The sequence below is a fragment of the Hippoglossus hippoglossus genome, chromosome 9, assembly GCF_009819705.1.
Source record: "Hippoglossus hippoglossus isolate fHipHip1 chromosome 9, fHipHip1.pri, whole genome shotgun sequence".
In the NCBI taxonomy this organism is placed as follows: Eukaryota; Metazoa; Chordata; class Actinopteri; order Pleuronectiformes; family Pleuronectidae; genus Hippoglossus; species Hippoglossus hippoglossus.
In genome coordinates, this window is record NC_047159.1 from 28,661,958 (window position 1) to 28,689,488 (window position 27,531).

General features: G+C 38.8%; 1 protein-coding gene across 1 annotated transcript in view; it reads right to left on the reverse strand.

Annotated features, from left to right (window-relative positions):
* Nucleotides 1-2,977: 2,977 nt before the first annotated feature.
* arid3c (AT rich interactive domain 3C (BRIGHT-like)) overlaps nt 2,978-27,531 on the reverse strand; it is a 97,033-nt gene continuing 72,479 nt past the window's right edge. The window contains exons 3-8 of the mRNA XM_034595631.1: nt 25,657-25,729; nt 11,935-12,118; nt 8,616-8,860; nt 6,184-6,474; nt 4,471-4,560; nt 2,978-3,387 (exon numbers count right to left, since the gene is read on the reverse strand). Of these exons, the coding sequence (XP_034451522.1) occupies nt 3,218-3,387; nt 4,471-4,560; nt 6,184-6,474; nt 8,616-8,860; nt 11,935-12,118; nt 25,657-25,729 (1,053 nt within the window). The 3' untranslated portion in view covers nt 2,978-3,217. The remainder of the gene's footprint in view (nt 3,388-4,470; nt 4,561-6,183; nt 6,475-8,615; nt 8,861-11,934; nt 12,119-25,656; nt 25,730-27,531) is intronic.

Sequence of the window (27,531 nt, forward strand, 5' to 3'; positions counted from 1 at the left end):
CCCCTTACAAAGCCGCATAAAGAGAGAATGGAGGTCAACATTTTCTACACATGCCGAAAGCAGTTGATTATTCACCACAGAGTGGGCCAGTATCAGGAAAGTATTACATTTTCTGAACATAACAGCATGTAAACCTATTCAAGTATTGACCCTAATTAAAATGATGAAAAAGCATATGAGCATTATATGTGTCCTTTTAAATCTCCGGCTCTAAAACTGACACTGACATTGTCACCCTCAGATACCACAGCTGACAGGACAACCATTTAACCTTTGATGGTCTTCCTCTCCATGTTTATGTTTTCATGCAGATTGGCTTTGTTTTGAAAAGCATCACTACTGTGTCCCACAAAAGGCTGTTTTGTTGCATCGGCAGAGCACCCTACATAAAAAGCACTTTGAACATGTTTAATTCTCTAGTATATCATACTATTTTTTTCTGACTGAAAAGCATTTGTATTCACAAAATCATGGATATGAAACACCATGAATACACCTGCAATTAAGATTGTGGTCATGTTCTTTGGCACAGTCTATAACAAATGAGGTAGATGTGTATAAAATATTCCCTTCTTTGGTATAATGACAACCATAATGAAAAAGAAAAAAATCCAGTGATCTGTTGAAGTAAAACATTGATTTCAAGTGGCTGTACAATATAAATAAATGAAATTCATGAGGTATATCTTGTATTTGTATTTTACTATGACTATATACAGGTAGATTGAAGAGGTATCTGCATTCAAGAAGACTTGAAAAGGGTAGAGCTGAATGCAACATTAGCAGGATCACATATAAAACATAATAAATAAAATCTGCAAATAAATGCTTTAACAGACTAAATAAAATGTTAAAACTCGTGACCAGTTCCTTTCACAATAAAAAAGTTAGATATCCTTATGAAAGCAGAAATAGGAAGATGAAGACATCAGGATTCTTTTCACAATATAAACCAATGTGTGAATAATGACTACTTCCTACCAAAAATACTTATTTTTTTGTCTGTCCTGCTGTCACCTTATCTATTTATGATAAAATGCTGCCAACAGGGCTGCACTGCTTTACTCTCTACTCAATGCCACACATGGACTTTCTTGATTAATTTCTGCCACATTTTCCCACCAACATCACATCACATTTGTGCTTCTGTATTATTCTGTGAACAAACATTGCTCGTATTTTTGCATTGAAGTGAATCTGACTGAGCATTGCAGAAGATCTTTTCAAAAAAACAATGCAATCTTTTGTGATGCAGCTATTCTGAACTCAATATAAATATTTGTGAGCACAACCATGACAGTGGAGCAATGTTGTTGATTGAAATATTTATCCTGATAAATGAGGAAAGTACTAGACCAGAACAATACTTAACCCGTGACTGTCACTGTACACTGTGGTAGACAGAGAGGATAATACGATTTTTAAATATTTTTTTTGTGTCATCATTAGAAACATATTCTGTCATGTTGGCTAACAAGCTTGTTTTGAAAATTATTTATATTTTAATATTTTATCTTTACAGCACAAACAATTAATCCTAACATCCAAACAACAGGTTCACTTTTTTTGTCATGACAGCAAATAAAATGCTAAACTGGAAAAATACTAAACTAAGCAAATGTTGTCAACAGCCCTCCATAGAAAAGGCCTCCACCCACATATAAGACATATATCTATGCATTTAATAACATGTAATGGGATTTATGGTGTCTTGTTCTCTTCCTGCTTACTTAAGAGTGAGAAACTGCAGGGTGCTGACATAAAGTTGATTAACCAAAGTGCAAAACAATCATTAAATCATTGTTAGCGGCAGACCTTATCAATGCTTAGGACATCTGTTGTTCATCTCCTTCTCACAGAGAGAGATATTTTGTCAATCTCTGGCAGACTCTTGTTGACTCTGGCTCTGTATTGACCCCTTTGCAAAGGTTTGAAGTTTCTTATAATAAAATATACAAAGACAGGTCTGTTGTGTGATCCTTATTTTCAGATTTCCACCACAAACCCTTTGGTGATCCTTTCATTTGTGTTCAATGTGTTTCATAGCTCAGATTATTTGAATGTCCTGTACGCCATGTGATATCAACATTTTAGTATATGAAACTTGGTTATCCAGCCCTGTGTCAGTTATGAAGTGGACTGAGCTGGCAACTGCCTCAGTGCTCAAGACTCTCAGGATCCCTATATTTCCTCTGTGTAAACTACCATCTACCTACTACTATGCACCACTGCAACATATGAATAACCTGAATACAAAGATTCAATTTAAAATGGATGAATGAATTAATATTATAGTTAGATGGCTGATATCCTGAAACAAAAAAATCACAAGTGACACACACAATACTGGATGGCTTCTGGGACTCTCGGCTGACTGGTTTGAGGGATGTATGTGAGAGGGCAATGTGGCTGGCTATGTTTGGCCTGCCCTGACAAGTTAATCTGACCCCAATGATATGTGTGCGCACATTACTCTTGAGACAGACTTGTTTGTTACTAGTGGATAAAGGTATGTGTTAACCTTATTTGCATGGTTCCATTGGCAACTAAGACACCTAGCTCTTGGTTTTCTGTGAACTCATTGTGTGTAAAAGGAGATACTAGTAAACTACTCAATAAAGAAACCCACATATAAGATGATTCACTCTCATTTTCAATGTTCCTGCTTGGATGTACACACATTCCTTTATCTAGCCTTGCTGTTAATTCTCTATTAAGACATTACTGCTAAGCACAATACAAAGTAATATCTACTTCAGATGCACCTTGCCTCTGTATTCTTGCTCAGACCATCAGGTTTGATCATTGGTAATAAAGCTCACTGATCATTGGTGCTAAGAGATTTGTTTTCTTCTTTGGTATCAGCTGTAAGCAATGCATTTCTGAGGATTGTTAAAAAGCCTTCAAGCATCAGCTGTTACTTGTTGCTGAAGGTTACCAGTGCACAACGGTGCACAAGAAGGAGTCTTCAGTTAATGGTTGACGGAGGTGTGGGGATAAGAATGAGGATAAGATGGGCAGATCTCTTATCAAAGAAGTTAGTCTATAAAAACAAGTTTGCTGCTTTTCTATTTGTTTTTATGTGACTTACAAGAAATCTGACTGAGTGGCTGGAGAGAAGTTTGCCTGATGATCATGTCTCCAACTGCTTGATGTCTTTAAGAAGAAAATGGCTTTAGATGAGAAGGTGATGAGGAGGTGAGGAGAGACAGGAAACTCAGGGGGAGGAGTTTCTGAGTCCATGGAATGAGGAAGAGGAGCAGGATGAGGAGGAGCAGGAGGCCTGGAACTGTGTGGGACTGGTCTTTCCCTGAGTCTTACAGTGGCTGTGTTTCCCACGATGTCCCACCATCATTGCCATGGGCGAATGTCGAGCAAACAGGACGCCTAAAGAGAAAACATAAAGTCTGTTACATCCTCAAACTTCTACTACTACAGCCTGCCACTGCCATACCCTTCAGGCAGCCATTGTTGAGTGTACAAAGAAAACCTACTTTCAGAGAATTTAAACTTAAGTTAGTAAAATAATCCGCAGTCTTTTTTTCAATTGTCCTACTGATGTGTGGTTAAAAAGGGCAGAATTATTGAAATTATTTGAATTTCTAGAGCAACTTAACACCTTGTATTCACTTGAACACATGTGAACCTTAAACTATACAAAAAACAAAAGACACCCTTTTTTTCAATTACCTTTATAAATACTGGCGTTCCCACTGCCTTAAAGGTTTGACGTTACTCATCCCTGTCTTACCCCCATCTACACATTCTGTTGTTTCTCACTTTTAATTAGCGCTGCTGTCTATGTCTGTGATGTCATTTTTTATTTCATATCACACATACGTTTTTGAGTTTGACATTGAGGGAAGCATATCAAAATATATATTGAATTTGATTAAATGTACTTTAATTTCCTAATATAATCAACCTGTCTAGAATTACTACTGATATTACTGTCCACTCTGAATATACAGCATTTGTTCTTCCTGTAAGAGAGTTCCTCCTCTTAATACTCTCTATTTTTTGTATGTTGTATCTTTTTTAATAAATTACAGTTAATTATTAAATGACTGTTAAAGATATAATGGGTAAAACAAAAAAAACTTATATTACAGCATACTTATCTGCAGACCAAAACATAAAGACAGGTTTAAGTAAGTGTCATCCCTTGGCAGGATGACTTGGATCAAGTTAGCACGACTGAACATTGCACACACACACACTCTCTCTCTCTCTCTCTCTCTCTCTCTCTCTCTCTCTCTCTCTTTCAAAACAATAAGCTTAATCGACCCTCAATCCACAGCCCAAATTTTGAGATATTTAACTTTTTTAACTATATTGGACAGCCACTTCATTACGATGGATTTTATAGCAAAGACATCAAATTGCGTAGAGGACTAAGCACCAGGGTGCTGCTATAACTTATTGAATTTCCTGCCTGCAATTACATCAGCAAACGGCCCCTCTATTTACCTGTGTAGACAACTCCATTTATTTCTATTGACATGTTGATGCTGCTAATGCCGTTGGTAGACAGGTTCAATGCGGTCTCTTGTCTATCATCTGTCAAGAGAGGAGGCAGAGAACGAGAGAGAGAAAAACTCAATATGAGCATTTAGAAAGGGAACAGAAGAAGCAAGAGGAGCTCCCCGATGGAGTATTGGTGATAATTCAGAGAGTGACAGGATAAGGAGAGCTTTATTAAAGAGTCCTGGGGAGAAAGAACTGTCAAAAGGTGTTACAGCCATTTATATATATGTCAGCTATGGATGAATACTATCGCGACACACAGTTGGAAAACTTGGCTGAATAAATGTGACACGTTCTGAAATAACAGAAATGTCTTAAGAAAACAGACTACACACAGAGTGATCTCAGTGAACTGCTGTGATATCAAACCATCTGTAAACATACATTTATCCATCTAAGTGCATCTGGGTGGAGTCAAATAATAGTGTTTGAATGTAATCTTTAAATGACAGTGTTTATATGTGAGAGCTAGACCCAGACGAGCAGCGTGGGAATTAACCTGAGAAAGATTCTCATTCATTTTAACATCACGCATCAAGTTTAAAGCCTATTATTATGACTAATATGAGAGAGGCAGTGATGCAGACAGAAATTATATCACACTTGAGCAGATAGGCCCCTTATTCTTCCTTTAGCCTGTATCATTAAGTCATATGTGGCTTACGGCTTGTCATGAGCCATGCTGGCTACAGCCAAAGCCAAGCCAGACTGGCATTTGCGCTTATAACAAGCTGATTCTGCCTGTGGTCCGAAAAACTTTCTTCATAACATCTGTGGACCTCAACTTCAAATTATACATGTTACATGATGAAGTATGTGCACACTTTATAATGAGATCTCAGACTGCCTATTTGGCAGGGCCGTTGTTTTTGACACACCACCCACTGTGAAAGGGTTAGGGGTCTGATAGAGGGGATAAAAGTGTTTTCTTAGATGCACATCTTGAAAAAGTGAAGTACTGTATACAATGTGTTACCATGAGTAAAGGATGATATAACCCAGAGACTTTTAGATTTTTATAAAAATATTGAATATTACATATTAAAAGTATCTCTTAGACTGTAAATGGTTTGTATTTATATGGTGCTTTTCTAGTCTTGATGACCACTCAAAGCGCTTTACATTACAGCTTGCCATTCACACACACATTCACAGAGTGCTATTAGCAGCACATTTTTGTTCTATGAGGGGCAATTCAGGGTACAGCATCTTGCCCAAGGACACTTCGGCATGCAGATGGGGAAGACTGGGGATCAAACTGCTGACCTTCTGGTTGGAGGACGAACGCTCTTCCACTCAGCCACAGCTGCCCCTCCTCATCCACAGCCACACTGTGTACTAAGGCTCAATGTATTTGTTGCTTATTCCTCTTAAGCCTCTGATATAAGGACGATCATTTCACATTTCATTGTAAAAACCAAGCATAGAGTGAGGAAAAATAAATTACACTGAGGACACAGAAGCTGTTTCCTTGGTATTGCTTCTGGAACCAAAATGTGCATTCCGCAATGTAAAATGAAAAAGGGGGCTTTTTTATAGTTTCATTGTTATGGTGGGATAATGACCTCCAAAGATCCTGGCGCTAGTCCTGTATACTAGTGAATTATTGCAAATTTACCATACACAACATACTCAACCCTCTAATGATTGTCTCACCTCTGTTGTTGAGTTTGATGTTGAGGGGTAACTGAGTTGCCACTGCCAGCAAGTTCTGCTGCAGGGCATGTTGCATGATCCTCTGCTGCTCCTCTGCCACCATCATCATCTTCTTCTCTGGTGGTTCACCGTTTTCCAGTTTCTCTCTGAGCTGCTCCAGAGCTGCAGCCTGTATGGCTGCTGCTGCCTGAGCAGCTGCTGCCTGGGCAGCCACAGCTGCCGCATGGTGGCCGCTGGGTGACAAATGGAGGGCCACCCGGCTGGGAAGGCAGCTGGCCATTATATGCTCCTCTGGAGAGAAGAAGACTATGAATAATCTGTCTCTAAACAGATACTACCTGCTTCTACATGTCTAATAGGCTGTATATTACACATTATTCTTTATTTGGTGAATGGTTTCCTAAAATTTCATACGTACTGTATTTTATTTATCTTGTAACATTGACAATTCTTGCTGATAACTAATATTTTTTCTTGCTACTATAAATACAATCCTCTGTCACAATATACGTGATCACAAACATCATTGATTTTGATTGTTACCTACAATGGCGTTATACATCCAGACTTATTAAGAGAGTTCCCACACATTATGTGAACATTTATAAAATACTATATTTAATTTCTCAAAGAAAGGTTGGGATCTGGGCAATCTTCACTTTGACAAATTATTCAATGGAGAAAATTTATTATTTTTCATTATTATTAATCAATTATACTACACAGAGTGACAGAAAAAAAATGTCTTTATTTAGGATCTGATCTGCTGATTGCACCAGGAACATGGTTATATGCCTGTGATTATACTGCTTCCCCACTGACTAGCGATCAACCAGAGTCATCAGGAGATGACATAGACAGAGTATTTCTCTCATAAAACACAAAATAGCAAAACGAACCACTTCACTTCCTGATAAATGTGAGGTAAATATGGGGAAGGGGGGCATGTTTAGCAGACTGTTGAGTGTGTGCAATTTGGTGCAGATCAAAATAAAAATCCAGATGTACTGAATTCAAATGTGGTTTCATAAGGGGACTGTTGGGCCTTGGTGGAGGTACTTACACTGCATACTTACACTGACAAGGGAATGATAACTACAACTCCATTTTCTCTATTTCACTAATGCAAATCTATCCTGACCTAACAATTCTATCTTTAGTTTGTTTAAATATCAGACTTTGTGGTATTGTGTGCTTTAATTGTGTCATAATATCCTGTGTAAAATCTTGCTATTCTCAGGGGGCTTTCACACCTATTTTGTTTGGTCTGCTCCTTCTTTTCAGTTTAGTCTGAACCAAAATAACAGGTGTGAAAGGTGGTCTGGACCAACAGACCAAAATTAAGTCCCACAAAAAGAGGTGGTCTCATGGATCAAACAGACTATGTATTGGTTTGTTTGCAGTGTAAAAATATGTTTTGATTTTTCTGACTTTTGGACCAGTTCCTGAAAGTTAAGACATTAAACAACAGAAAACAGACACGAAATGTGATTTACAAAGCCTGAAAATAAATGTGTTGGTTGTGACTGCGTCTAAATTTAGTACGTTTGAAAGGTAGGTGCTAATCAGCACAGCGTTACACACAGATGGCTGCAGTTATTCTGGTGAGGAGGAGACGGCAGGAAGAAGACGGAGAGAACGGGTTTTTTCTGCAAAACCAGCTGCCTGGTGTGCGCTCCGTGTGCGCTATAATGGCCCGAGTGTCGTGCCTGAGCACTCGTGCCACAGAAATTTAATTGTTCCTGCTGCTAAATATTGGTCAGAGGCATCTCTTCCACCTTATGAGCTATTCTTTGTTCTTCTTATGTCCTGCCATCTTCCCTTAATTTCATTGGTTGTTCTTTTTGTTTTACCCACAGCATTTGCTTTCTCGCAGATACTCTCCCATATCACGTTTCTTTGAGTTATATTAATATTTCTTTGCTGTAGCCCAACAATATGTTTGTTTGCCTCTTCCACTAACACCTCCAATTCCATGGCATTAAATTTCGCTTTGCACTTGCGGTCATTCTGCTCTCCATAATGCTCCATGGCGGAAACCAGTAACACTCATTTAAATACTACTGCCTCTACGGTGTTTGCACCTGTTATCATTTGCGCAATTATTTTTAGTAGATCACCCACAAAACGCCCACAATCCAAACGTGCTATCTTTTATAAAGCACATGCAATTAGCACTCTTTATTTGGGATCTTAGTAGATCAGCCCCATAATGTTTGAACCACAAGGCGTCTTTTGGCGTTTTTTGAGAATACAATAACCGTATTGATAGCACACTAATGTCAGACATGATGATGACAGGATGCATGTATGTCCCTGTCCTGCTCCCTAAATTGCAATTTGAAACCAAAATTAACTGATCAAATGTACACAATGTAACCATGTACTGGACCTGCAGATGCCAAAACGCCCTTAGTGTTCTCATATCTTACCTTTTTTAATCACAGGCCCCTGGGAGATATGACCACTGTTATTAGAGACTGTAGATAGATGGGATATTTGCATCTTTTGTGGGGACAGGAGGGTGGGGGTGCCCACAGGAGAATAGTTGAAAATGGCAGAGCCATAGCTCTGCCGACGGCCTTCCCGCCGGTTGCTGTCGATAGCCGCCTGAAGCTCTCCAGGGGAGCTCAGTCCCTGCTTTTCACATTCATACGGGTAGAGGTACTTCATATACCTGCAGGGAAGGAGAAGAAATATTTAGACATTTACTTGGCCTTTTGTTACTGTGTCACTCTCTCCCATTTGGTTGATCAATCATCAATCAATTGTTTTGGTTCCAAGCACAGTTTACATATGATAATGCATGACAGTGTGTAAAAAATGAACCAATAGTTAATGTGTGTAGCAGTATTCTGACCCATAGTACTAGGAAATATACAGGAGCAAAGGAAAAAGTCAGGTGATGCGAAGAGCATCAAAGTTCACATGAGAAGAAAGTTGAGCAATAACATAGAACTTAGACACAGAAGAAAATGGTTGCTTATTGTTGCATATTATTACTGTAGCCATGATGATGGAAATCATCTGATCTTTAATCACAAATGAGATAAGCATTGTGTAACTTTTGACTGCATTTTTGATGGCTTCAATCAGCGTGTCAACTTGCATTAAAGAAACCAAGTTGTGACTCAAATTCCAAAATTGGAGGGATGGAGAGAAGAATTACAGAAACACACACTCATTATTGTGACTGTTGGTAAGGTGTGGTTCAATGCCCACATGTTTAAACTGGACAACCAATTTTGTCCAGAATGAGAAACGTCATTTGGACATAATCTTCACGTCCATGTAATACTCAGTGTTTGCTGGACATGATGGTATGGCTTTCATTGTTGTAAAAACATGAATTCACAATAAAAACATACGTCATCTGCCAGGGGACTGTGCTCTCTCCTGTCTTGCTCACCATCTACGCCTCTGAGTTCAAACCCCATTCTGAGTCATGCCACTTGCAGAAGTACTCAGATGGCACTGCAATCATATCAGGGATGGACAGGAAGAAGTAAAGGAGTCTAGCTGAACACCACCTAGAATAAAACAATAGTGGTGGACTTTCGGAGAACCAGGCCACATTTGCAGCAAGTCTCTATTGAGATTGCTGATGTTGAGGGTCAGTACCTACAAATACCTGGGACTGCAGCTGCATGGATGATAGACTGGACTGGACTGGTCAGCAAACACAGACACCATCCACAGAAAAGGGCAGAGCCGGCTCTTTTTCCTAAGAAGGCTGGGGTCCATTCTGTAGGACATTGCTGCTCATGTTTTACCAGTCAGTTGTTGTGAGCGCCCTCTTTTATGCTGTGGTGTGCTGGGGAGGCAGCATGAAGAAGAAAGAGGCTACGCGGCTGGACAGACTGGTGAGGAGAGCTGGCTCTGTAGTAGGCACGAAGCTGGAATCCCTCATATCAGTGGCCCGAAAGAAGGACCCTAAACAAACTGCTGGACATTATAGACAATACTCACCACCCCCTGCACAGCACACTGATTAGGCAGAGGAGTACATTCACTGGGAGACTGCTGTCTCTGTCCTGCTCGACAGACAGACTGGGGAGGTCTTTTTTCCCACAGGCCATACGACTGTACAACTCCTCTCAGATATAGCAAAATGAGAGTGTTTAAATACATTAATCACCCACATCTGTTACTAGGCTGCCAGACTGTCCCCATTACTGGCTATGTTAGCCATTTGCACACTTGTATTTGTATCTGTACATATGTTCATATATTTATCTTTATTTGATCTTTATATTTGTATTCCTCTAATGTTATATTCTACGTTTTTATTCTTGCACTGTTATCACTTTTTGGGTCAAAAAGTTGGACCATACTTTACAGGCTATGGTAGTCTGATGCACAACTTTTGTATTGTTTTTTATTTATTTATCTTTAAATCTGTATTTATATTTGGTATCAGCACTCAGGCTCAATTACTTTTGTTACCTTATTCTACTTCTCTCACCTCAAATTTTCAATCATCTTTTACTTAAAATATCTGTATTGTCAATATCTCCATTAGCACATACTTTTTTATAGTGACAGCTTTGCAGTAGTTCTGGTGGCTAGACTATCTTTATACTGCAAAAAGGTGAAGATAAATGCAGAGCTGATTAGTGAAACACTTTGAAAGTCCAACTCTTTTGGTTCAATCGAGTTCCTCCTGATCCAGCTTGTTGCCAGCTGCTGATTCATCTGTGGTTCTATTCACACTTAGAGGAGCCCATGCCCTGACTCTCCAGCTGACTATTACAGCTGTGTGGCTGCACTGTGACTCATGAAAATATGAGTATTATGTTCATTGTGTTAGATCAATAGCGAATCATATGAATGAGTTGGAAATAATGACAAATTCAAATGTATTGCATTCCTTTAATGTCTTGTGGGCAACTACATATTATATGCAATATACTGTATATATAAATTGCAATATATGCACATCAATGTCATGTTTATTCATCGTGTGTATGTCATCTTTGCCACTTCCTTCTGTAACATATCTATATTATTTGATTTTAGGCCGCCAACTTGACACCTGGCCTGGGACCACAGATGAAATTGTCTATTATTATTATTATTATTATTATTATTATTATTATTATTATTATTATCATCAGTAGTAGTAGTAATTCCAAATAATGTAAAACCATTATAATCACAATATTCACCATATTTCTAGCTTTGGCTTTCAAATGATTTGAAAAACAGCTATAAATTGATGAGAATGTTTAGTCATTTAAAACCTCTGTGCATATTGTACATTCATTCATGTCAAACAAACTTTTCTTCAGTCCATGAAACATTTGTATCTTTTAGAAGATATGCAGTAAAGTTTTAAAATACAGACAAATATTGAATTAAACAACACTGATTAATTAATGTTTTCCACTTGTGAGGAATCCTCTACAGGGTGCAGTCTAACAACACCGGGGCTCCACATTAACTGCCACAGACAACATTATAATTACCATGAATCATAGCGGGGATTGGCTGGTATATACCACATATAGACTGTGCTTCTCCCCTGTCTTGACACGTTATCAAGTCTTTGAGAGGAATTTAAAGAAAACGCCATATTTTAATCATAGTAGATGAATAAAAGCAACACAGACCTGATCATTATCATATAACACCAATGTATCTTATTTATGTTGGACTCACTTAGAACACAACAACAAGCCTGGTGTTAGGAGAGCAGTGTGAGCGCAGGTTTTCAAGCATCTAACGGTTATCATCTGTGCTTGTACTCACTGTGTTCGGAGAGTGAAAGCTGCACTGGTAATGGAGGTAGGAAGGTTAAGGCCTTTGGTGATCTCACGCCATATTTTCTTATTGATGACTTCCACTAAGCCACCTTTTTCTGTGACGAGCTTGTAGAGCATGTAGAGATCCAGCACCTGCTTGGCCATGATAGGAATCCGATTTACTGGAGTCCCTGCAGAAAGCAAACACAATATCCACAATCAATTCCATTAACTTTGGTTCCTCCCATCAATACGCTTCTACACCTTCTTATAACGCCAATTTATCTCAAGCCAGTCAAATGTCTGACAGCTCTGTTAACAGCAGGAAATATAACTTTCAAAAAGTTTCTTATGTTGTATCTGTATATCGACTGAAGCCTGCTTAATTAATTAGAAATGTATTACGTCTATGCCATTATTAAATAATCCCTGGAACATAAACAAATACGTAGTGACAAAACTCTGTTAGCACATTTAAGACAACAAACTGCTCCTAATCAATTGTTAACACAATATACATAAATAAAAGAAATAGAAATGAAAGGAAAATAAAAATAAAATGTCTTAATCTGTGGAAAATGGGACTTCCAACTCCTTATTAACAAAATAAAGGAGCTCAGAAAATAATTTATATTTGCAACTTAATGTTAAGCAATAAAGAGAGAACGACCAGGTCTTTGTGATGATTCCAAAGTGGTTGACCCTGAGATAATTAACCTGCATTTTGCTGATAGAGTTCCATTGTGGCCATCGGATTTACCATAATAGCAATCAATAGCTGCAGAAATATAGTGCAAACAACAGCAGTGGGTCCTTTGCAGTGAGGGGGGAGCAGAGCTCTGAACTATCGTCTGAGGTTGTAAAGCCACATCAATTAAGGCCAGTAATTATGGCCTCATTTTGTGGTGCTGGCATGTGAACGAATGAGACACTATTAAAACAAAGGATTAATGCTCCCCTCTCCTCACAAGACAGATAGCAGCAGTAGGTCTGAAGCCATAGTACCTCAACATCACTCTTTAGAAGAAAGTGCAGAAGAGGCTTGATTTGCACAAAAATGACTTTAGTGTGTAATTAATCAAGTTCCCAACAGGCATGAAAGGTGTAACAGTACAATCCAAAGGAAGATGGAGCTCAACAAGACAAATCTCATCTTATATACTGTCACTATGTATGAGTAAATGTCCAAATTTGATCATTCATGAAAGCAAAGTAAATGTGAAACCCTGACAAAAATCATATTGTAGTATGAGCAGCTCCACAGTGGCCCAAATCTAAAATTATCCCTCCAACTCTCTGCTGATTCTTAAAATTTCAACCCTGACCCGAACAATCTGTCATGGGCTGGGCAACCTGCAGCTTCTGTATCATCTATAACAGCTGAGGAAATTAAGCATCTAAAGACTGTAAAGTCATTTGACAGTGGTGCTACTTAGTGAATGAGTGCAGCACTCCATCCAGGACCTGTACACAGGGTGGCACAGAGAAACAGAGCAAACTAGATTGTGAAGGACTCTGTTAGTGAAAAGTCTGGGGAACCAACAGTCTACTTTAACTCCTCGACTCCCCTCGATACACATGTACATTTTTAAATCCTTTCCTGTTTGATTTCTTGTTTTACAATTACATACAACCCCTTATCATCTCAGAACATATAACTAAATTGGTAAATTGGAGGCAGTAAAGTAAAACAAGAAATTAGGTTTTAGTAAGGAGAAGGATGTACAGCACGTCCTCCTGGGCACTAGTTTAACGACCTATTTTAAATCTATTCATTGTGAATCCTTTGTTATGAGGAACGGAAATGTACTTGAAAGACACGGACAGGGATTTGGTGCCAACATCTAAACAAACTTTTGGCAGATCTTTTAAAGGTAACCCTAACTTCAAACCTTAACTAAAAACTGCAACTGAATTGTGACTATTATTTTGTTGAAGACACTATAGCCAACCAAATAAAGATAGAGGCAATAAATAAAAGTCTCAGCCTTTGTCTGACAGAATCTGAGGAGAGACAAGCGTCTTAAAACAAGATTTATGTGCTCTCAATACTGTGAGTGATGTATTTGTCTCACTGATTCCCTGAAAGAGATATAAGGAATAAAAGAGCAAGAATGGAGAGCTTTGTCAGCACAAAATATCTAATCAGGTAATGTATCATTATGACAATGAGTAATGGTGGACAAGGTGGAAGAAATTCACTTTGCACAGCCGTATTCAGTGAATCCTTCAGCTACTAAGAGAAGATGAGCATCAGCGCCTCTAGTAGCACAATAATCATCTTTATGGTTGGCTTCATCGCTGACATGTTCACTTCGCACTGAGCCGATAATGGGATGAGAATTTCTCCTCTTCATTGACTTTGCTCTTTTAATCCATGAAATGCACGATTATTGCAGCATCACATGGGAAACCAACTGTTCATCTACTTCTGTTTGACTCCCTAAATTAATACAAGGAGGAAGGTGTAATGCATAAATATCATCAAGATTCAGGCCAGAATCAGATTTAAATACACAAACCAATAATAAATTGGAAAATGTGTGTGTGTGTGTGTGTGTGTGTGTGTGTGTGTGTGTTTGCTGACTCCTCTGTGCCACAGAGCTGAACTAATATGCCTGAACTAAAAACACCAACATTTCCCACAGAAATAATTTCATCAATGGCGGTAACAGGGTGCACATGCATGCGCACAAAGGTCACTCTCACATGCAAAAGTTTCCGAGTGTCAGGTCGACAGACTAAAGAGTGAAAGATAAGTTCTCACGTGAGACAGGGAACTGCCAAAACTGCAGCTGAAACTATGAGGTCTGACTGACTGTGAAAATGTTATGGACCACAGTACGAGCATACGGTAGTGTGTGTGAGTGCAAGAGCGCGAGTGAGAACACAACAAATAGTGCTTCACACACCAAGTTAGTAATCTTTTATGTTATTATGAGAGGTGTACATTTTCTTTGTACATTATAAAACTGTGGTGGGTCTAATAGAATATGGTCCAAATAATGTGAAACACTGAAACACATCACTTTGCCACACACACACTAGGTGACATGTTCCTTCACTAACTTGAACATACTGGACAAAATAAACCCACGAAGACATACTGCTGCCCAAAATAGCCTCCTCACTTGAGCACCAACAGCTTTGAGATGAGAGCCAGAGACAGTCAATGTCATTGTCAATTTTATTTATATAGGACATTTAAAACAACTTGGTTGTCCTAAGTGCTTCACAAGTATAAGGTACAGCAAGAAGACAGTAACACGCATCACAAGAAGTAAAAGTACAAGTAGTAAAATAGAATAAGATAGAGGGTAGACTATTTTTAACATATATAATATATATTAAAAATTAAATATATTTAAATTAAAATTTCAGCTAAGTAAGGCGATGCCAGTCCATTTAGAGTCCATTTAAAATGTTTAAATCGATCCTGTGACAAACAGAAAGCCAGTGGAGGGAGTGCAAAACAGGTGTAACATGGTCTCTCTTTTTCTTTCTAGTCAGGATGCGAGCAGCAGCATTTTCGACGAGCTGCAGGCGTTATATAGACGACTAGTCTAAGCCTACATTAGTCAAGACGAGAGGTTATGAAGGCATGGATCACCCTCTATAGATCTTTTTGTGGGAGATAGGCCTTTACCTTGGCTATGAGTCTCATTTGGAAGAAGCTACACCTGACAACAGAGGAAATTTGCTTGTCGAATTTAAAAAACCTGTAAACATGAACCCCAAGACTCTTCACAGCGGAGTGAATATTAGGAGCTAGAGGGCCAAGGGTACCCATATCCAGCAGTTCAGAGTGTCCAAACACAATAACCTCAGTCTTATTTTTGTTTAGTTTGAGGAAGTTTAGGTTCATCCATGATTTAATGTCATTTAGGCAGTCAAACAGGGAATGCAGTGAACTCTTAGTTTTAAGGTTCAGGGGCAAGTATATTTAAATATCATCCGCAAAGCAATGATTATTAAATATATGCTAGGGGCAGCATAATATAAAGAGAATAGGATGGGGCCTAGAACGGATCCTTGAGGGACACCACATGTAAGTGGGGCAATCCCAGAGGAGTAATTACCCAGGTGGACAGAGAAACTCCTATCTGTTAAGTATGACTGAAACCACCTGAGTGCTGCACGTTTAATCCCTACAGAGTTCTCCAAACGTGACAACAGGATTGCGTGATCGACGGTGTCAGGTCTAAGAGTACCAGGACAGCAGAGTCTCCTGAATCAACAGTTAAAATCAGATCGTTAAAACCTCTTAAAAGAGCTGTTTTAGTGCTATGACTCAGTTTAAAACCAGACTGGAGCAGCTGGGTGAGAACTACCTTCTCTAGGACTTTGGACAAGAAAGGCAATTTAGAAATGGGCCTGAAGTTAGAGAGAACAGAGGGAGCAAGATTTTGGAGATATTGGACCACCTCGGATAGGGAGGAGATTGATACGGGCTCAAACTGACCCAAGACAGCTGAGGGCATAGGAGGGACAGGGGGGTCATGGTCAGTGTGCGTAGTTAAAGATGATCTAAGAACAGACATTTTCTCAACAAAGAATTTAAGAAAAGAATCACAGAGAGATGTAGGTAGAATCGAGTAGAATCACGGGGGTTAGGGAGAGTATTAAAATGTTTAAAAAGAACATGAGGCCTGTGATAGTTATTGGAGACCAAGTTAGATATAAACTCAGTTTTTGCTGATTTAATAGCTTTCTGATAATCAGATAGACGGCTCTGTAGGATTTCATATGACACTCAGAGTTTGTCCTTTTTCCACCTTCTCTCAGCTTGCCAACACGTACGTCTGAGAGCGCAAGTAGAGATCTAATGTGTGCCCCTTTTCATGTGTGGGGCCAGACACCGACTGGGTGAGATTAAAGGAATTTATAAGATTTAAGAAGTGTTTAGACAAAGATTTAGTTTCACAGCATACATGCAAGATTGTCGAGGTTCACACCACACCGATGGTCAGGCCGAAGCTCTATCATTGGCACTGGGTCCACCAGGTCAGTGTAAGCCACCGGCGGCATGGCTGCTAGGCCAGGAGAGAGACGGGGCAACATCGAAGTAACAGCGATTGCACCAGACTCTGTCACCAAGAGAGCGGGAGCGAAGCCCATCGACGGACGAAGATAAAGAGGTGAAGTAAAGACGGCAGGACTACATCACTCAGACCTGGTACAGCAGCAGTTGGGCTGGGGAATATAGATCAGATCCACCAGGGGTGCGGGACAGCCGGCAAACGGCAGCCGCAGATAGCTTGGAGATAGTAGCTTTTATCACAAAGGAGGCACGGAGGAGCCATAGCTGGGGATTTCAGGTAAGCCTTGAGCCGAACCAGCACACCGGCATGTTTTTCCTGTCTCTTGTGGGACTTTGTCCGGAGGAGGCTGCACGGAGGAAAGCGCAGGTAATCCGGGATGTTAGACAACTGAGGGCCCCTCGCCTGTTTTCCCCAACCATCTCTTGACAGCCCCAAAACCTCACAAGAGGCTTGAATGTTCAGTACAGCTTGGCGATCATAAACGAGAAGAGTATAGTCACATCCCGGCAGCAAAAACATAGAAACAATGCAGCATCAAATAGAAGGCAGAGGTAGCGAGACGCTGACATACGGATTGCCGTGTACACTGGCGCCATCTTGTCAGTCGAGGGAAGTAAGTCAGAAATTAGAGACTGACTAACACGCTGTTGGTTTTGGTCTTTATGGAGTAATGCTTGCAAGCTAGTTCAAGCAGTCAACTTGAGCTACACTGCTCTTAATCATGTGACATGCTTCACTCTCCACACTCATCTATTATATCCTGCTTTCAGACATGCACTGCACTCTGCAGATCCTCCGTATTTTCTCCGAAGGAGGTGCATGTGTGAACGCAAATGTTCAAGTGAGAGCCTCCGAAGGGCTTGATGAAGCTTCTAACATGCGACAGACACAAAAATAAAAAATACATAAGCACAGCAGTGGGTTTTCCCATGGGCTGTTGGCAAAAATCTAACTAAAGAAAAAATTACATTTCTATTGTTTCATATGTACACTGTAAATTAGACTTAACAAAGTAAGTGACAAAATCTAAGCAAGTAGCTGTTTTCCAACTGAAATCTGAAAATAATAATGAAAAACACCATAAATCAGGAAATGCTAGCACAAACTACAAGCTACATTCTATGTGAGCTACATTCTTACCAGGCATACCACGTTTCCATTATTTATTTATTATGTATTTATTATTTATTTTCCACTATTTATTTTATTTGTGGGCAGCAAGAAAATAGTAAAGCAATTGTTGACGTTATTATGAGTCAAGTCATGTTCCATGTTAAGTTAACCTAGTTGGTATGTAAAAGATCTTTGAACACAAGTCAAGGTAATGACTACAGACATACTAGATGCTTTTTGATACTGGTAATACAAAATACATAAGATATTATTGTCCCAGAGGCAAAATAAACAGCTGGACACACAATGCTTTTTCTGTAATTTAAAATGAAAATACAATTAAAAAAAATACAATAAACAACAATAAGATACATTTTATAGTAAATGGGTCAGGAAAAATACAAAACTAAATAAAGACTAGAGTTCTAAAATACTAAGAAATAAACCAAATTGCACGATGTTTTAAAGTCCAGATTTTGTTTATTGACCCTTTATACCATGATATATATACTGTGTGTGTGTGTATATATATATATATATATATATATATATATATATATATACATACACATGAAAAGTTTACGAAAACTATTTGGTTTTGTGCTGCATTGAAGATTCACATTATTATCTCTGTAATAACTTGGTGGTCAGGAAACAAAACATTAAATGTTAATGTGGATCTGAATAAATGAGCATTTCCAGGAACTTTGTTTAACATTCTCTGCAGCGTTTTATTCAGATTAAATTCAATCCATTGGGGTAGCAGGGGTGCACATGCACGTGCAGGATTCCCACTCTCATGTGCAACATAATGCAAGTGACAGGTACACAGACGAAAGAGTGAAAGACAAGTTCTCATGTAAGAGCAAGAATTGCTTTGCATGCCACTCGCTGGTACATGCACAACTAGAGCTGAAACTATGAGGTCTGACTGTCTGTATGGACTCTAACAACTTTATGCACATGGACTTTATGCATGCACATGGCAAATAACACTGCAAATAGAGATGCACACAGCTATACAATGCAGCAATGGAGAAAAACACCAAGTTAGATATCTATTATTACTATTATGAGAAGTTTTCATTATGAAACTGTAGCAGGACAAATTAGATTATGACAGTCTAGATAATTAATACTGTAAGTAATAATACTTAACACTGCTTTGACATGGAGAGAAGGTGTGGGTCTCTCATTAAACATCACATTATATTACTTTCAGTTCAACAATATGTTTTTACATACAGCTCTGGAAAAAATTAAGAGACCACTCCAAATTTTTCTTAAATCAGCATCTCTACGTGTATGGCAGCCATTCCATTCCAGTGTCTGTTGAATTCCAATACAGGCAGACCTGATTCTACTTAATGAGGTACTGATTAGGTGATGACCTGAACCAAATCTTATTTATTAAGTATAAAAATCAGTGCTGTGGTCATCACTATCCTCTTGCAATAGGACCAGCTGGATGGCAGAAACAGTGCTAGTAGTACCTCAAAGGTAATTGGAATTAAAAAAAAGACTATTGACCATACCAAAAAAATGTAAAAAGAAAAGTTTTGAGTGAGGAAAAGAAGGGTTCAATTCTGGTTTTACTGGCAGAGGGATACAGTGAGCGTCAGGTTGCTTCCATCCTTAAAATTTCAAAGACGGCGGTTCATAAGAAAAAGGTCAAGCAGCAGACATTAGGGACAACAAAACTACAGACCGGCAGAGGACGAAAACGACTCTCCACTCACCGGGATGACCGCCAACTCATTCGAATGTCACTCAACAACCATAGGATGACATCAAGTGACCTCCAAAAAGAATGGCAAACGGCAGCTGGGGTGAAGTGTACGGCGAGGGGCAGGGCTGAAGTCGTGCAAAGCTAGAAAAAAGCCCTTCATCAACGAGAAGCAAAGAAGAACCAGGCTGAGGTTTGCAAAAGACCATAAGGATTGGACCATAGAGGACTGGAGTAAGGTCATCTTCTCTGATGAGTCCAGTTTTCAGCTTTGCCCAACACCTGGTCGTCTAATGGTTAGACGGAGACCTGGAGAGGCCTACAAGCCACAGTGTCTCGCACCTACTGTGAAATTTGGTGGAGGATCGGTGATGATCTGGGGGTGCTTCAACAAGGCTGGAATTAGGCAGATTTGTCTTTGTGAAGGACGCATGAATCAAGCCAAGTACAAAGTTGTCCTGGAAGAAAACTTGCTTCCTTCTGCTCTGACAATGTTCCCCAACTATGAGGAGTGTTTTTTCCAGCAGGACAATGCTCCATGCCACACAGCCAGGTCAGTGAAGGTGTGGATGAAGGACCACCAGATCAGGACCCTGTCATGGCCAGCCCAATCTCCAGACCTGAATCCCATTGAAAAACCCTGGAATGTGATCAAGAGGAAGATGGATGGTCACAAGCCATCAAACAAAGCCGAGCTGCTTGAATGTTTGCGCCAGGAGTGGCATAAAGTCACCCAACAGCAATGTGGAAGACTGGTGGAGAGCATGCCAAGACGCATGAAAGCTGTGATTGTAAATCAAGGTTATTCCACCAAATATTGATTTCTGAACTCTTCCTAAGTTAAAACATTAGTATTGTGTTGTTTAAAAATGAATATGATCTTGTTTTCTTTGCATTATTTGAGATCTAAAAACACTGCATCTTTTTTGTTATTTTGACCAGTTGTTATTTTCTGCAAATAAATGCTCTAAATGACAATATTTTTATTTGAAATTTGGGAGAAATATTGTCAGTAGTTTATAGAACAAAACAAAAAATGTCCTTTTACTCAAACACATACCAATAAATAGCAAAACCAGAGAAACTGGTCATTTTGAAGTGGTCTCTTAATTTTTTCCAGAGCTGTATAAGACATAAATATGGCCATATATTTCCTTGTATGAAAGTAGTCCTGTATAAATACCGGTACTATAGAGTATGAAGCCATGCATCCTCCACTCATGCAAATATTCCACAGTAAAACCACCTATTTAAACAAAAGGATGGATTCCGTCAACAGAAACGCTGGAGTGCTTTTATTTTGAAACACATACAGAAAGTGTTGCAAACATTTATGCTTGTGACATAAACTCAACACATAAACATTAAAACTCAGGTGAAAGATCATTTTCTCTGTTTATTCTGCTATGAAACACAATGTTTATCTGTCTATGACACTAACGTATTTACAACACTTCCCGAACCCGTTTCAAAGTAAAAGCACTCCAGCGTGTCACTTTCTGAAACCATTAATACGTTCTAAGGTTCTAACGGGGCTTTGATTGTTATCGACAGGCCGGAAAATGCACGTCTTCATACCGTAGAGTCCTGACATTTAGTTTAGTACATAATCTGACTTGTATTGAAGGAAATGCAGGAGATAAACCAGCTGCTCTGCCACCAGTAGCGGACACACAGCGTGTGTGAAAAACAGACAACCGACACACAGCTGATCTGCGGTGCAACGGCAGCCAGTGATTCCAGAGTTTCAGGGATCGACAGTGAAGACTGTCAAGATCGACCAATAGATCGCGATCGACGGGTTGGCGACCACTGGTCTAAAACAATGTTTATGTAAGACACAAAGTATTTTAAAAAAAACTTTGAGTAACCTCAGGAAATAAACAGAAAAGGGCAACAAAACAACAGATACTTTGGTGGAAATCTGAAAAATGGTGTGTGCAAATGAGCAGGACAGCAATATGAAATCAGTAAAAAAATTGAATTACGATCAGCATTTAAATTTAAATCAGTGATTAATATATATCTAGACATTGGCAGCAAGACTGTAATTATGATATGCCAAACCTAAACAACACTCTGTACTATCTGTGTGAAGACTGCACCATCTGTGTGAAGACTGAGAAGAAAATAGGAACGTCAACTGAAAGGCAAAAGCAAGCTTCAGCAGCAAAGTAGGGAGGAATATTTAGTGTCAGACCAATCGAACACTTGGTCATTTTTTAAACAACTCTCAAGTAGCCTTTTCTTCTGCCACATAGTATTCTTGAGTAATTAGGTGTGGACAAAAGTTCACTTATTTGCAAGGAAAGTGCTGATGGTAGTCCTCAGAGATAAAAATCAATTAATAATAACAACCCTGGGGCAACAGTAAATCACCCTGGGTATTTAACAGCACACAAAGGAGACCATCACAGCCATTGTCTGCTCTGTGTTTGATGGAATCTCTCTGTGATGATTTCATGTATCAGCTTCCAGGCTGAAAACCAACGCAAGAGTTTTCTCATTATCTGTAGCATGATTCAAGAGTTAAGGATCCTCTGACAAGAGAAAATATGTCAATAAAATACTGTGCTACATCGTTATCAATGGACGTGAACACAGCACATCTGTACTTCTTGTAGAAAATACATGTAACAATATACATTATAAAATATATATAGAATCATGCACACACTACCTGGCACAGTTACATTATAAAGGGGATGTGGCTTAATGTCTAGAAATACAAATGTAAGCACTTTTTTGAAAAATTAAATGCTGATTTACTGTTACAGTTGCATGAAGAGTTATCAAATCAATACAGCAATATTTACATCCAGTTTTGATTAGCTGTCATTAGCTAATACTCAAACCAAGCCAGTTAAAGGCCAATGTATGGCTTTCGCATCTGCAAGCCCACAAGGGTCTTTATGTCTGCAAAGGCCTGTGCATTTGCTAAAAATAATCTGGATGCCTGCTTGTTTCAAGATCCACAATGTATGAACCGCATACCACATCCTTGGCCCAATTCTTATTAAGAAGTACAGCTCTTCTTTCACGCTGTCATTATATAATCACCTTATTTTCTAGTTTGTTACTGTTTGTGTCTCCTGCTGGCTACATAGATAGAGATATTTGTTTTTTATTTCATGACCTACATTATAGACTCGCCTTTTTTAAAGAACAATAACGCACGTTGATATGGTCACACATAAATAAGTAGGAGTGGAGGGGAGATTCTTTATTTCTATATTATATTATTTATATTTATATTGTCATCGTCATCATGACTTCATTTACCACATTATGGTAATTTAATGGTTGATGTAAATATTAATAAGCGATAGATTATGTACTATTTGTATCAAAAGTTAATGTCTTATTACACCTTTGAATATGATGTAATTTTTTTATTGCATAGTGATGTCATGATGACATCATTCCTTCCATATTATCATGACTAATGTTGTAAAGCTTTAGGTCGTGTACATACGAGATACCCGGAAAAATGCTTTATTAACAATGCATGAAATCCTATTCTGACTTCTTTCAGACTTCTTCATTCAGCACTTATCATTTGATAGCATATGATGTGGAATAACTTTGTAATGAGTATAAGCTTCAGATTGTCTCGATAGCTCGATCAGTTATGAATATAAAGTGTTTTGCGAACCATACTTTTGTTGACGACTAAGTTTAGTGAAAATCCATCTATGGATTGAGATTTTTGCACACACACGCGCACACACACACACACACAGACACACACACACACACACACACACACACACACACACACACACACACAGACACAGACACTAACCTGCTTGCTAACACACATCACGGTAATAAGACTGACTTAAGTTACTTACTAAGTGGCTTTACAGCTGATTCCCACATCAGGATGAAATTCAAAAACTCAAAAACAACAATTATTGTTATTATTATCTGGTGCTGCAATTATGAATGACATCATTACATCTACAAATATTACTCCTATTATTTGCATATTAACAAGCAGTCACACAGAGCTTAAATATGACATTCCACAACTGTTCCTCGTCACCCCCACATCTTTCCTCCCCTTTCCCATTATTCCCTGCTCACCCAAAACAGTTGAGGCAGATGTCCACCCAAATTGAGTCTGGTTCTGCTGGAGGTTTCTTCCAGTTAATGAGGGAGATTTTTCTCTCTGCACTCGCCAAAGTGTTGCTTATTGTGGAAACTATTGGGTTTCTCTATAATACTGTAAGGTCTCGACAAAACTAGGTAAGTGCATTGAGATTATGTATGTTATGATTTTGTGATGTGCAAATATAATTGAATTGAATCTAGCCAACCAAAAATCTACAATATTAAAGCAGCACAGTATATTTGACACATTTTACTAGAATTTCTGACTAGCAAGCCCACCGTCTTTGACAGTGATGTTTCAAGAAACATTGATTGGGATATTTGAAGCAGTCCACTCTCATCACAGTTGTCAAAGGCTAACAGTGGAGATCTGCTTCGCACTGACAATGTCTCCCTACACTAAGTCAAAAATCAATCTCTAATTGAGCGCTCTAACAACAATCTATACTGTCTCAAAACCCAAGTGACCACCCAACTCATTACTTCATCAAAGTGTGCTTTGCTACAGATTTCACAGTACACAGCTACTATGGTGAAATTGTAGTTTTGGGGATGTCTGAGTCTTAATTTTTTTAATGCGACAGCAGGCAGTAAAATATTTTATGCTGAAATACAGGCAAAGAGAATTTCTACTGCTGAAACCAAAGTTGTTAATCTGGGTAACAATTTAATAAATATGAAAATATGAGGAAGAAGCATGATGATTGCCAAAAAGTGCCAACAATTCAGGAAAATGTTACAAAAGCTCCATATTAACACAGTATATTTATATACAAGCTTTATCATTTTGTTATAATACCCAGTAGCTTCTCAGGTTGCTGTTTTAAAAATGCATGTGTGGGATAGTTATTTATGTATCGTTAAATCTTTGATGGAAATTCAGGCTGTATTGGATATTGTGGATGAATGAATGGATGTGAAGGTGAGGATGAAGATGGATGAAGAATGTTTCCGTTAGGCTGGTCTGGGAGGATATGAAGATATGGAGACTTAGTGTGAGGGTTTCGTCTCAGTCTTAATTAATTTAATGGTGTTTTTGTGTAGTATACTACTCAATAACATGGAAACATCCATCCATCAATTATCTATACCGCTTATCCTTTGAGGGTCACGTGGGGCTGGAGCAAATCCCACCTTGAGTGAGAGGAGAGGTACACCCTAGACAGATCCAAATTAACTCAAGGTGCACTTTTGTACTTGTCTTTGTACTATGGGAGGAAGCTAGAGTACCTGGAGAAAACCCAGGGAGAGCATGCAAACTCCACACAGAAAGGCAACAGCCAGCAGTCAGGTTCGAATCCAGAACCTTCTTGTACTTAACACTTAAATGGCAACTTTAATTGCTTAAATTGCACATTAAACCAAATAACACAATTTGTTGTGGTTAAACATGGAAATAATTGTTCATTTTAACTAAAAACAATACAAATTACTCATAATGCTTGTTTTGACAATTCAGTTGATGTCATAGAATAGTCAGTTTCATTGTATTGAAAGTCAGACAGGCAGGTGAGGACACTGTGTAAAGAACAAGAACATCTGAATAACAAAACATGACACTGTAACCTAAAATATCCAGTCACCTGGCTGCACCTTTTATCATCTGCTGGTGGGCTAACTTCCTCACAATATGCAAGGGTCTGAAAACGGATCTACTCCTCCAATAAATGTGAGAAACACTTAAATGCTGTTATTAATCTTGTTCTTTATCTTCTAAAGTGGAATAACTTACCCCGTTTCTGCATGAAACTGAAAAGATCATCTAGAAACTCTTTGCGCTTTTCATCATCATCCAAGTCATACAACTGAAAAAGAAAGAAAGGACCAATGAATGATTTATTTAACATTTTCTTCAAAGAAATTCAACATCGTTCATCAGTGAAGTTTGGGGAGTTTCCTGAGTGCGGTTATTTAGGATTATGACCATAGACCGTATATAAAATTTGACGACAATCTCCACTTCCTCCCAGAAATTAGGGACGAAATATTCCAGATGTAAATGGTGTCATCTGGATGTCATTTGAAGCCAGAGTCTATGCAATAGAAGGGATGAAGCCACAGTAGTAATGGTCTCAGCTATAAATCATGATATTTCGGTCGATTTTTATGATATCAAATAAATATTTAAAACAAAAATTGAACAATTGGACATATATCTGTGTGATAAAACCTACCTAAACTCACAGAACCCATCATTGAGAACAAATTATTTGAGGTGTATTTTGACTTCTTAGTTTGGTTGATGATTGATCTGCCATGTCATCCATATTTATATACAGTCTATGATTGTGACCATAAACTTTCATCACCGATGTATAAAAGCTGCTGCTAATGATGATTAACCTACTGTTGACAGTGGTCTGAATTACTGGCTGTTATTGTGCGCAAGTAAGAGCAATCTGGCTATTCTGTTTGTTAACTCATTAGGTACATCCATCCTAAATAAGCTAAATCTGGAAATGCTGTTTTTACAGTTTATTATGATTAACAACTTATACCACATTATATCTTATAACATCATTTTCAAAAATGAATTGGCTTTGCCAATTGATGTGTCTTGGGGGGGTAGAGTGAGATGTTCTCTAACCAAAAGGTTGGCGGTTCGATCTCCATCAGTCAAAGAATAATAAAACTACATCAGATGTAATTGTACAGAAACTTTAATAGTTAGGGTGTTTGAAAACCTGTATGATAGCTCAACAGTGAAACTGAGAGGAAGATATAGAATTAGGCTATTTCAGTTTATTTGCTGAGGGAATTTAGTTTGTTTTTGTTGATAAAATTAGTGAATTGCCAGTGGAGGGACACTGCTTCAGAAACAGATGTGGTTCGGGGACTTCTATTCTCAGCACACTGTAGAGATGCATGGTTTGATCCATAACCTGCAGCTTCTGTAACTTATAAATTACAGCATATCTTACAACCAACATTGCCTGCAATAATGATAGTTTACCTTCTCATACACACACAGCCATTTTGTGTCATGTTCCATATGCCATGCATTCACGCTCTGAATGTCAATATATTTGACCACTCAGATGGAGCCCTGCTGCCCTTGATAATAAATTAAAGGGGACATAGTATGCCCATTTTACCACAAGTTGATATGGTTCCTTGGGGTCTTAATGACATGTCTGTAACATACTTTGGTCAAAATACCACAAGGATCATTTCAAACAGCACCCTTTTTACCCTGTATAAAACAGCCCTCCACAGAGTGACCTGTTTTGAGTGCCTGTTCCTTTAAATGCTAATGAGCCAGCTCCCCCCTCCCCCCTCTCCCCCCATGATTTTAAACGATATAAATTACATATTTTATATGATATAAATTATCAAATATGCATCCCATACTTTGTATTCCCCTTCTGTTGTCCTGGAGTTTTAATTTTCCCAATCACATAATTAAATGTCCCCCTCTGCCCATCCACTACAAGCACACAAGCAGTCCCGTGTGAACATCCAGGCGGCTGCGCGCTTGAGAACGGCGCTGCGCTGCCTCGCAGCCTCGCTGCGTCCGGTGTAAACCCGGCGTAACGAGTGGGGGGGGCTCTGTGTGTGTGCCGCTGTTACAGTAGCGCTGAACACTGCGGATGTCTTCCACACTGCT